Genomic DNA, 12,518 nt, shown 5'->3' with positions numbered 1-12,518 from the left:
GGTCATTGTATGTGATAGTTTCTCTGGATAGTTGGGTGGCACAGTGGTTAATACTGCTGCCTCACAGTGCCAGGGACCGAGGTTCGATTCCAGTCTTGGTGGAGTTTGCACATTCTCCCCGTGTCTGCGTGGGTTTCCTTTGGGTGCTCCAGTTTCCTCCCACAATCCAAAGATGTGCAAGTTAGGTAGATTGGCCATGCTAAATTTCCAATTAGTTTTCCAAGAGATAAAAGCAAATGACTGCGGATGCTAGAATTTTCTCAAAAGATAAAATGCTGGAAAATCTTTGTCAAAGCTTTGACAAAGAGTCATCTGGACTCGAAATGTCAGCTCTTTTCTCTCCTTGCACATACTGCCAGAAATGCTGAGATTTTCCAGCATTTTCTCTTTTGGTTTCAGTTTTCCAAGAGATGTAGGTTAGGGGAATTAGTGAGATAAATACATGGGGTTACAGGGATAGGGTTGGAGAGTAGCCCTGGGTAAGATGTTATGTCAGAGAGTCAGTGCAAACTCGATGGGTTGAATTGCCGCCTCCTGCACTGTAGGGATTCTATTTTATTACAGCTCTATGTAATTTAAATGACACACCAAAGCTCCCGTAAAATTGCACAGGTCATATTCAATGAAAGGTGTGTAGGTGATTGGAGTGGCGATACACTTGTACACTGTTTATGGAGCTGATTTCAGTAAGACCCCTTTGGTATCCTGAGTCTCTCTTCTGCCAGTTAATCTACCTGTTTAAGGGATCATTTCAACAATGGGAAAGGGAAAAAGATTTTCGCACTGAGCAAAATAACTTGGGTGCTACCGGCTCCGCTACTTTTAGGCCCCACAGAAATGTATTTTTTTTAAAAATATATTCCCACCTGATTGGCACCTCATGCACAAACATCCACTCCCTCCACACCACAGTAACAGCCATGTGCATCATCTACAAGATGCATGGCAGGAACTCGCCAAGGCTCTTTAGACAGCACCTTCCAAACACATGACTGCTACCATCTGGATTGACGAGGACAGCAAATACCCAGGAACAACAACACCTAGAAGTTTCCCTCCATGCCACTCAACATCCTGACTTGGCAATATATCGCCGTTCCTTCACTGTCACAGGGTCAAAGTCCTGGGACACTCTCTAACAACACTGTGTGTCTACCTACACCTCAGTGACTGCAGCGGTTCAAGAAGGCAGCTCACCACCACCTTCTCAAGGGCAATCAGGGATGGGCAAGGAAGGCTGCACTCAGAGGTGCCATCTTTCAGACTTTACCTGACGAGGTGAATTTCTGTGACTAACACAGTGTAACTTTTTACGGTAGGGTTGCTTCCTGGAGGTTTGACTACCACACACCAGCCATTGTTCAGCCAATACATCCATCCTTCCTGCTCCAATTGGAAAGCAATAAGACTTATTATCCAATTGGATGATGCTTGTCTGTCAGCCAAGCATTCTACCATTTTCAACATTTTTATATCCAATAGCGAAATGTTCAAAGAAAATCTTAATGTCCTAATGATATTTCTCCAGGTTTGCACACAGCAGTCTCCTAATCGGGGAAATAGTCCTATTTTTTTTTTTGAATGGACCTACTTCGCATTAAGTTGATTTTTCTCTACACCCTAGCTATAATTGTAGCACTGTATTCTGCACTCTCTTGTTTCCTTCTCTATGAACGGTATGTTTTGCCTGTATAGCGTGCAGGAAACAATACATTTCACTATGTTAATACATGTGACAATAGTAAATCAAATTAATTGGGGAAAGAACTTGAATGGGCAGGGTTGAATTCCAAATACAGTAGATTGCACGATGGTACGTGGAAGCAAATTAACCAAATGAAGTGTCGTTCATGATAAGTTAAGTACATGGATGAAACATGGACTTTCAAAGACATGGGCCTGATGGGTCTTTCCTCCCTCTATCCCTTTGAGATGAGGCTGAAGGGACAGTGTTTGCAGCTGTAAAGGTCTAGGGAGAGACCCATGAGCTGTTATTCAGGGTTGCCCAATACGGTTGTTGGTGTTCATTAACTTGGTTTTGTTTCTCACATCCATTTAGGCAGTGAATGTTTCACCTGTTTTCCAATAACTTTGGAAGGAAAGTTGATTTGAGTTGTTCATAACGCCAGCTTTTGGGTTTGTTGTGCAGTGTTACCATGGCACCAGCTTTTCGGCTGTCCTTGAAGGCCAAGGCCAGTGACAACATGAGCCACCTAATGGTCGACTTCTCCCAAGAACAAAGGCTTCTTCGTTCACTGAAGTTCTTGCCAGGTAGGGAAATAAAATAAAAATGCTTATTTTCCCCTTTCTCTTGGGAAATTCCCAAGCTTCTCTGAATTGTTCACTAGCACCAACTCTGAACTCATTCAAGAGGTAGTTAGATACTGTCATGAGGGGCAAGGACAGTGAGGTGGTGATTGTAAGTTCCTATGAAGGGAAAACTCGATGGGCTGAATGGTTCCTTCATCTGTGCTTATTTCTGAAACTCAAGATTTGTAGGAAAGCACTTTTTGGTCAAAGAAAGATGGGGAGAAACCAACTTGTTCTGCAGGATGGCGCAGTGGGTAGCACTGCTGCCTCACAGCGCCAAGGACTCAGGTTCGATTCCCGGCTTGGGTCACTGTGCGGAGTCTGCACATTCTCCCCGTGTCTGCATGGGTTTCCTCCGGGTGCTCCGGTTTCAAAGAACAAAGAAAATTAAAGCACAGGAACAGGGTCTTTAGCCCTCCAAGCCTGCACCAACCATGATGCCCAACTGAACTAAAACCCCCTACTCTTCTGGGGACTATATCCCTCTATTCCCATCCTATTCATGTATTTGTCAAGACACCCCTTAAAAGTCACTATTGTATCTGCTTCCACTACCTCCCCCAGCAGCGAGTTTCAGGTACCCACCGCCCTCTGTGTAAAAAAAAAACTTGCCTTGTGCATCTCCTTTAAGCCTTGCCCCTCGCACCTTAAACCTTTGCCCCCTAATAATTGACTCTTCCACCCTGGAGAAAAGCTTCTGACTATCCACTCTGCCCATGCCCCTCATGATCTTGCAGACTTCTATCAGGTCACCCCTCAACCTCCTTCGTTCCAGTGAGAAAAAACCAAGTTTCTCCAACGTCTCCTCATAGCTAATGCCCTCCATACCAGGCAACATCCTGGTAAATCTTTTCTGCACCCTTTCCAAAGCCTCCACATCCTTCTGGTAGTGTGGCGACCAGAATTGTACATTATATTCCAAGTGCGGCCTAACTAAGGTTTTATAAAGCTGCAACATGACTTGCCAATTTTTAAACTCAATGCCCCGGCTGATGAAGGCAAGCATGCCGTATGCGTTCTTGACTATCTTCTCCACCTGCGTTGCCACTTTCAGTGACCTGTATTGCCGGATCCCTCTGCTTATTAATACTCTTAAAGATTCTGCCACTTACTGTATATTTCCCATCTGTATTAGACCTTCCAAAATGCATTACCTCACATTTGTCTGGATTGAACTCCATCTGCCATCTCTCTGCCCAAGTTTCCAACCGACCTATATCTTGCTGTATCCTCTGACGATCCTAATCGCTATCCACAATTCCATCAACCTTTATGTCGTCCGCAAACGTGCTAATCAAACCAGTTACATTTTCCTCCAAATCATTTATATGTATATTATAAACAGCAAAGATCCCAGCACTCATCCCTGAGGAACACCGCGTGTCATAACCCTCCATTCAGAAATGCATCCTTCCACTGCTACCCTCTGTCTTCAATGACCGAGCCAGTTCAATATCCATCTTGCCAGCTCACCACTGATCCCGTGCGACTTCACCTTCTGTACCAGTCTGCCATGAGGGACCTTGTCAAAGGCTTTAGTGATGTCCATGTAGACAATACCCACTGCCCTTCCCTTTTCAATCATCTTCGTCACTTCTTCGAAAAACGCGATCAAGTTAGTGAGACACGACCTTCCCTTCACAAAACCATGTTGCCTCTTGCTAATACGTCCATTTATTTCCAAGTGGGAGTAAATCTTTTCTCAAAAGAATCCTGTCCAATAATTTCCTTACCACTGACGCAAGGCTCACCGGCCTGTAATTACTCTTGCTATCCTCCTTTAAACAAAGGAACATCATTGGCTATTCTCCAATCCTCTGGGACCTCCTCTATAGCCAGTGAGGATATACAGATTTTTCTCAAAGCCCCAGCAATTTCCTCCTTGCCCCTCTCAGTATTCTGGGGTCTATCTCGTCAGGCCCTGGGAACTTGTCTACCTTAATGTTTCTCAAGAACCCCATACCACCTCTTTGATCTCAGCCTGACCCAAACTATCTACACATCCTTCTCCCACTTCTCCCACAGTCCGAAAGACGTGCTGGTTAGGTGCGTTGGCCATGCTAAATTCACCCTCAGTGTACCCGAACAGGCGCCGGAGTGTGGCAACTAGGGGATTTTCACAGTAACTTCATTGCAGTGTTAGTGTAAGCCTACTTGTGATAATGATAAATAAACTTTAGACACCACTGAACAATATTGGCTAAAATATGGGAGCAGATTATCTGTCAACCCTGTTGACTCGCACGTAGCAGCATTGGGCTGGAGTTTCATCCTCAATAGGTAGTAGGTTTAGGGGAAAGTTCCTGGCTCAGCTGCCTCTCTTGGGAGAAAGTATTCAATGACATAAAATACTGCAATGGATGCCTGGGCTCTTAGCCAAGAATACATAATGAGACTTGGCTGAGAGTCCAGACATCCATTAGCCTGTTGACACACCTGGCTGCCACAGAAACTATTGCTTGATTGACAGTTCTGGTTCTCTGATCTATGCTGTCAGTTGCCCAATGTTTATTTAAAGTGCCTGCAATTTCAACTGTTGAAACTATAAAGGGCCTGGATGATTGATATTTATATTGGCGTGTTTTTTTTTAAGAAAGTGTAAAGTTATCAATGAATGGGTTTTTTAAAATGTGTCTTATTTTAACTGTAGAGTTAATTGGTTGTATACATTCGTGGGTGAATGGGCATGGAAGTGCCATAGCTTGACAAGGATACCATAGGGGATGTTTGGGGAGACACAGCTTGGTCTGGGCGCGCAACTGAGCCATGAAGACCATCTTGATTCCATGTTCAATTTTTGGACTCGATTGAATTCGGAGATTTCTATTGGAGTGGCCGTGGAGTGCTATAATTGGCCTCAGTGTGGCTAGGCTAGTGAGGTTCTGACTCCTAATCACTATCCAGTAAGCCATATTACTGGTGCATTGTCTAATGACTGCTTGGTCCTGATGCTTAGTGTCTGAGCTTCAAGATTAAGACGACTTGCAGCAGAAAGACTACTTGCAGCAGGGCGGCACGGTAGCACAGTGGTTAGCACTGCTGCTTTACAGCTCCAGGGACCTGGGTTCGATTCCCGGCTTGGGTCACTGTCTGTGTGGAGTTTGCACATTCTCCTCGTGTCTGCGTGGGTTTCCGGTGCTCCAGTTTCCTCCCACAGTCCAAAGATGTGCAGGTTAAGTTGATTGGCCATGCTAAAAAAAAAAATTGCCCTTAATGTCCTGAGATGTGTAGGTTAGAGGGATTAGTGGGCAAATATGTAGGGATATGGGGGTAGGGCCTGGGTGGGATTGTGGTCGGTGCAGACTCAATGGGCCAAATGGCCTCTTTCTGTACTGTAGGGTTTCTATGATTCTATTCATTTTCTGAGTGGAGTTTGCACATTCTCCTGTGTCTGTGTGGATTTCCTCCAGGTGCTCCGGTTTCTTCCCACAATCCAAAGATGTGCGGGTTAGGTGGATTGTCCATGCTAAGTTGCTCCTTAGTGTCGGGGGACTAGCTAGGGTAAATACATGGGGTTATGGGGATAGGGCCTAGGTGGGATTGTGGTCGGTGCAGACTTGATGGGCCAAATAGCCTCCTTCTGCACTGTTGGATTCTATTCTATGATCCTATGAACTGTGTCATTTCCAAAATTCTCAGTGCAAGGTACAAGTTAGTCTGTCTGTATTTTTGTCATCAGTACCAAGTGTTCCGGAAATCGATGCGTCTGAGTGCCTGGTAGCAGACAACTGTGTGACCGTGGTCTGGAGAATGCCTGAAGATGATGGAAAGATTGACCATTATATTTTGGAATATCGCAAAACTAATTATGAAGGGCCCCCACGGCTAAAGGAAGAGCACCCTTGGATGGTGAAAGAAGGTATCAAGGAACAGGAATTCACCTTGTCAGGTAAAGTCTGAAAGATGGAACCTCTGACAGTGCAGCCATCCCTGATTGCCCTTGAGAAGGTGGTGGTGAGCTGCCTTCTTGAACCGCTGCAGTCACTGAGGTGTAGGTACACCCATAGTGCTGTTAGATAGGGTGTTTTAGGACTTCAACCCAGTGACAGTGAAGGAACGGCGATATATTTCCAAGTCAGGATGTTGAGCGGCTTGGAGGGAAACTTCCAGGTGGTGGTGTTCCCAGGTATCTGCTGTCCTTGTCAATCCAGATGGTAGCGGTCATGTGTTTGGAAGGTGTTGCCTAAAGAGCCTTGGTGAATTCCTGCAGTGCATCTTGTAGATGATGCACGTGGCTGCCACTGTGGTGGTAGAGGGAGTGGATGTTTGTGCAAGGGGTGCCAATCAAGTGGGCTACTTTGTCCTGGCTGGTGTCAATCTTCGTGAGTGCTGTTGGAGCTGCACCCATCCAGACAAGTGGAGAGTATTCCATCACACTCCTGACTCCTATTTGTGGAGCTTGAACCTGTGACCTATTGATTCAGAGGTGATGTTGCTGTCACTCTTGGATTAGCAATTATGGCCCTCCCCTCCCCCAAACCAATTTTACTTTTCTTTGATGACTGAATTGGCAATGCTTTTTGAGTCAGAAAGTTGTGGAATTAAGACCCAACCACGGATTTGAGCTCCTAATGTGACATAACAGTGTAGAGCAGGGAATGGTGCATTATTGAATCTGTTAATGCTTCAGATTAACCTGCTAAATTCAAGAGCTGGCTGCCAGGTCAGATAGACATGAAAGATTGTGTGACATTATTTATAGAGCAGCGAATTCTCCCAGTGTCTTGGATAACATTCCTGCTTCAAACATCCATCAGGGCCAGATTAACAGGTCACTTGTCCCATTGTAATGAATGCTAATTGGCTGCTCCATTGTCGGGACAGGGGGACTGCAGTTCAGAAGTAATTGTATGAAGCATTTTGATGTGATAGTGTGCCATATAAATGCAAGTTTTACTTTGACATGAAGAATGCATGTTACAAGTATATCTTATAAAAGAAAATGACAAATGTATATAACATTATTCTATGGGGCATTGGTAAAGTGCTTGTGAAACATTAAACTTAATGCCTTTTGATACAGAGACCTTTTCATCCAGTTGTTAATTGAATTCTTATGTGCTGCATTTTTCCAATAATGGGCACTAAATTTTCTTCCCCCCCCCCCCCCCCCCCCAGATGTGATTCTGTTCTATTTATTCATTACTGCAGTTTAGGCCAACTATTTATTGCCCATTCTTCATTGAACTAGTTTTGATTTATTATTGTCACGTGTATTGGGATACAGTGAATAGTATTGTCTCTTGCGCTATACAAACAAAGTATACCATTCATAAAGTGCATGGGGGAGATGTGTTGCAGTTACTGATAGGGTGACAAGAAAGATTAACTTAATATATAGGTCTATTCCAAAGTCTGATGGCAGCAGGGAAGAAGCTGTCTTGAGTCAGCTGGTACATGGTCTCAGACTTTTGTATCTTTTTCCCAATTGAAGAGAGTATATCCGGGGTACGTGGGGTCCTTGATTATACTGGTTGCTTTTCCGAGGCAGCGGGAAGTGCAGACAGAGTCAATGGGTGGGAGGCCTTAACAAGTAGAAGACCAGTCCACTTCTCCTGTTGCTGTTTTCAATCAGGGAAACATTACACAGCATCAATAAACATTAAAAAGTTTTATACGCTGTTTGCTTCATGTGCGCATCCAAAGATTTTAAAATTAAAATTTACACAAAGACTTGCAAAGCCTGCTTTAGTTTTGATTTGATTTATTATTGTCACATGTATTAACATACAGTGAAAAGTATTGTTTCTTGCACGCTATATGGACAAAGCATACCGTTCATAGAGAAGGAAAGGAGAGAGCACAGAATGTAGTGTTACAGTCATAGCTAGGGTGTAGAGAAAGATCAACTTAATGCAAGGTAGGTCCATTCAAAAGTCTGACAGCAGAAGGGAAGAAGCTGTTTTTGAGTCAGTTGGTACATGACCTCAGACTTTTGTATCTTTTTCCCGACGGAAGAAGGTGGAAGAGAGTGTGTGTGGGGTCCTTGATTATGCTGGCTGCTTTGCCGAGGCAGCGGGAAGTGTAGACCGAATCAATGGATGAGAGGCTGGTTTGCGTGATGGATTGGGCTACGTTCACAACCTTTTGTAGTTTCTTGCGACCTTGGGCAGAGCAGGAGCCATATCAAGCTGTGATACAACCAGAAAGAACGCTTTCTATGGTGCATCTGTAAACGTTGGTGAGAGTCATAGCTGACATGTGAAATTTCCTCAGTCATTTGCGAAAGTAGAGGCGTTGGTGGGCTTTCTTAACTATAGTGTCAGCATGGGGGGACCAGGACAGGTTGTTGGTGATCTGGACACCTAAAAACCTGAAGCTCTTGACCCTTTCTACTTCATCCCCGTTGATGCAGACAAGGGCATGTTCTCCTTTACGCTTCCTGAAGTCGATGACAATCTCCTTTTGTTTTGTTGACATTGAGGGAGAGATTATTGTCACCACACCAGTTCACCAGATTCTCTATCTCATTCCTGTACTCTGTCTCATCATTGTTTGAGATCTGTCCCATTACGGTGGTGTCATCAGCAAGCAAACTTGAAAATCGAATTGGAGGGGAATTTGGCCACACAGTCATGGGTGTATAAGGAGTATAGTAGGGGGCTGAGAACACAGCCTTGTGGGGCATCGTTGTTGAGGATGATCGTGAAGGAGGTGTTGTTGCCTATCCTTACTGATTATGATCTGTGAGTTGGGAAGTTCAGGATCCAGTCGCAGAGGGAGGAGCCGAGGCCCAGGCCACGGAGTTTGGAGATGAGCTTCGTGGGAATAATAGTGTTGAAGGCTGAGCTGTAGTCAATAAATAGTCTGACATAGGTGTCCTTGTTATCTAGGTGTTCCAAGGTTGAGTGCAGGGTCAGGGAAATGGCGTCTGCTGTGGACCTGTTGCGGGGGTAGACAAACTGTAGTGGATCCAGGTAGTCCGGGAGACTGGAATTGATTTGTGCCATGACTAGCCTTTCGAAGCACTTCATAATGATGGATGTCAGAGCCCTGGCCGATTAGTCGTTAAGGCACACTGCTTGGTTTTTCTTAAGTACCGGGATAATGGTGGTCGTCTTAAAGCAGATAGGGACCGCAGATTGTTGTATAATGACTTGTACAGTTTCCGTGCTTTCTGTTGTAAAGCCAGTGCCAGGGTACTGTTCCACAGGCCCTTGCATCAGAAGATAAAATACCTTCAAATGTGAACCAAGGTAGTAAGTACCAGCCTTCTGATGATTGAGCAATAGGGGACGGGTCCCGAACTGGCCCTAAACTGCTGCCACCTATCAGTGAAAAGCATTCTGATAACTGCCTGGTTTTCCTTTCTTATGCTGAAAGCAACTGTACCAATGAGTGGGATGGTGGCATAGTGGTAAAGTCACTGAGCTGCTAATTCAGAAGCTCAGCTAATGCTCTGGGACACCGGGTTCAAATCCTGCCATGGAAGCTGGTGGAATTTCAATTCAGTTTAAATAAAAATGAAGTCTGGAATATAAAGCTAGTCTCAGTAATAGTTATCATGACAATGATCATGTTGTTTTTTTAAAAAATTCAGTTCGTGTGATTCAGGTCCATAACAATGTGGTTGACTTCTAGGGAAGGTGATGGTCTAGTGGTTTTGATTTATTATTGTCACGTCGATTAGTATACAGAGTAAAGCATTGTTTCTTGCGCCCTATACAGACAAAGCATGCTGTACATAGGGAATGAAAGTAGAGAGTGCAGAATGTAGTGTTACAGTCATAACTAGGGTGTAGAGAAAGATCAACTTAATATGAGGTAGATCCATTCACCAGTCTGATGGCAGCAGGGAAGAAGCTGTTCTTGAGTTGGTTATTACATGACCTCAGGCTTTTGCATCTTTGTCACTAGACTATTAATCCAGAAACTCAACTAATGTTCTGGGGAGTCAGGTTCGAATCCTGCCACGCAGGGGGTGGGAATTTGAATTCAATTAAAAAAATCTGGAATTAAAAATCTACTGATGATCATGAAACCATTGTTGATTGTCGAAAAAACCCATCTGGTTCACTCATGTCCTTTAGAGAAGGAAATCTGCCGTCCTTACCTGGTCTGGCCTACACGTGATTCCAAAGCCACAGCAATGTGGGTGACTCTCAATTGCCCTCTGACATGGCCTAGCAAGCCACTCAGTTCAAGGGTGACTAGGGATGGGCAATAAATACTGGCCAACCAGCGATGCCCATGTCCCACAAATGAATAAAAAAAAATACTGCTCTCAAAGGCAATTGGAGACCACTACTAGCCTGGGAGTGAAGCCTGCGTCCCATAAAAGAATACAAATTATACAAATTGAAGGTTTGTATACAAGGTTTGTATAAACACGGGCAGTGTTAGGGATCGCCATGATCAGGCCAAGTCCCACGCTAGGAAGGGCATTGATTCACTTGGGTTATCAGAAATGTTTGACTTCCTTGTTAATGAAAATGATTTGTGACCTAAAGTTTCTCGATCTGCTTTACAGGGTTAAAATTTGACACCAAATTCATCAACTTCCGGGTGAAAGCTTGCAACAAAGCTGTGGCTGGAGAGTTTGCGGAACCTGTCACACTGGAGACCAGTGGTTTGTAAAGCTACCCTGCTTCATTTGCAACAATAACTTGATTTTCATGTGTTTGTTAAAGAATTACTATCCACATGGTCACCTCAACTTGCTGCTCTTAGACCATTTAGCTCGGTGCACTGCTAATTTTAGCCCATGTAGTTAAGATAGCTTAAACTTCCTTGCTTTTATATGGTTGTCCCTTATTTGTAAAGCTCAGATGTGGAAATGCCAGCATTGGACTGGGGTGGGCACAGTAAGAAGTCTCGCAACACCAGGTTAAAATCCAGCTGGTTTATTTAGAATCATGATCTTTTGGAGCGCTGCTCCTTCATCAGGTGAACCTACCTATCTCCACCCACCTGATGAAGGATCAGCGCTCCGAGTGCGTGATTCCAAATAAACCTGTTGGACTTTAACCTAGTGTTGAGAGACTTATTACTATAAAGCTCCGGGTCCTGTATGCCTTCTGTTAGTCACTTAAGCTGCTGTGCCACCTTCAACGCTTTGTTCACATTTACCTCCAGGCCCCTTTAGAAACAGCAGTAGGCCATTCAGCCCACTCCTCCATTCAAGCAGGTCATGGCTGATCCTCTACCTCTATGCCATCTTTCCTCACTATCCCCATATCCCTGGATGTCACTAGTATCCAGAAATTATGTCTTAAATATGCTCAATGATTGAGTTTCCACAACCCTCTGGGGAAGAGAGTTCCAAAGATTCACCACTCTCTGGTAGTGTTAATGAGTCCCTCCATGTTCTTCTACCAAAATGGGTCACTTCACATGTCTCCATTAAATTTCATCTGCTATTTATTCCACCTGTTCTACCAGGCTCTACTGCCCCTTTTAAAATTTAACACTCTGCTCCTCACAGTTGGCAATTCCCCCCTCCCCCCCCCCCCCCCCCCCCCCCGCCCCATGTGGAGTCTGCACGTTCTCCCCAATTCTGTTTGGGTTTCCTCTGGTTTCTTCCCACAGTCTGAAAGACGTTTTGGTTAGGTACATTGGCCATGCTAAATTCTCCCTCGGTGTACCCAAACAGGCGCCGGAGTGTGGCAACCGGGGGATTGTCACAGTAACTTCATTGCAGTGTTAATGTAAGCCTACTTGTGACCCTAAGACATAAATAAATTTTAAAATGTTAGTTTTCTGCCAGTTTCAAATCCATGCAGCTCCCGTTCCTTTTTATTTCATGAGCTCTAATTTTGCTCTCAAGCTTGTTATGTGATATTTTGATGGTCTTTTGGAAGGCCATGTACACTGCATCAACTGCATTGCCACCATCCTGCCTCTCTGTTATCGCTTCAAAAAATCTCAATTTAATTAGTTAAACACAACTTGCCCTAAAGAAACCCATGCTGGCTTTCTTTTTTAGTTAATCAGCATTCATCTCTCAACCATTCTAAGTGAGCGTCAATGGACCAGTTTGTCATTGCTGGGCTCGTCCTTGCACTATTTTATGAACAAGTATGCAGCATTGAGATTCTCCAGTCCTCTGGCCGTACCCAAGGAAGATTGGTAAACTATGGCCAACACCTCCACGATTTCCACCCTTGCTTTCCGTCAGTATTCTGTGATGCATCTCATTCAGCCAGGTTAACTTATCTGTCAGTTTGTCCAGTACAATCGTTTTAATCAAATTTTAGTTTTTTAAATGT

General features: G+C 44.3%; 1 protein-coding gene across 1 annotated transcript in view; it reads left to right on the top strand.

Annotated features, from left to right (window-relative positions):
- Positions 1-12,518, top strand: part of fsd1 (fibronectin type III and SPRY domain containing 1) — a 60,751-nt gene that overhangs the window by 28,191 nt on the left and 20,042 nt on the right. Inside the window, exons 6-8 of the mRNA XM_078198755.1 lie at positions 2,150-2,271; positions 5,990-6,199; positions 10,781-10,879. Coding sequence (XP_078054881.1) covers positions 2,150-2,271; positions 5,990-6,199; positions 10,781-10,879 — 431 coding nt within the window. The remainder of the gene's footprint in view (positions 1-2,149; positions 2,272-5,989; positions 6,200-10,780; positions 10,880-12,518) is intronic.

The sequence above is a fragment of the Mustelus asterias genome, chromosome 26 (genome assembly GCF_964213995.1).
Source record: "Mustelus asterias chromosome 26, sMusAst1.hap1.1, whole genome shotgun sequence".
Taxonomy (NCBI): domain Eukaryota; kingdom Metazoa; phylum Chordata; class Chondrichthyes; order Carcharhiniformes; family Triakidae; genus Mustelus; species Mustelus asterias.
The sequence above is the reverse complement of the archived record's forward strand: the minus strand, read 5'-3'. Positions and strand labels throughout refer to the sequence as shown.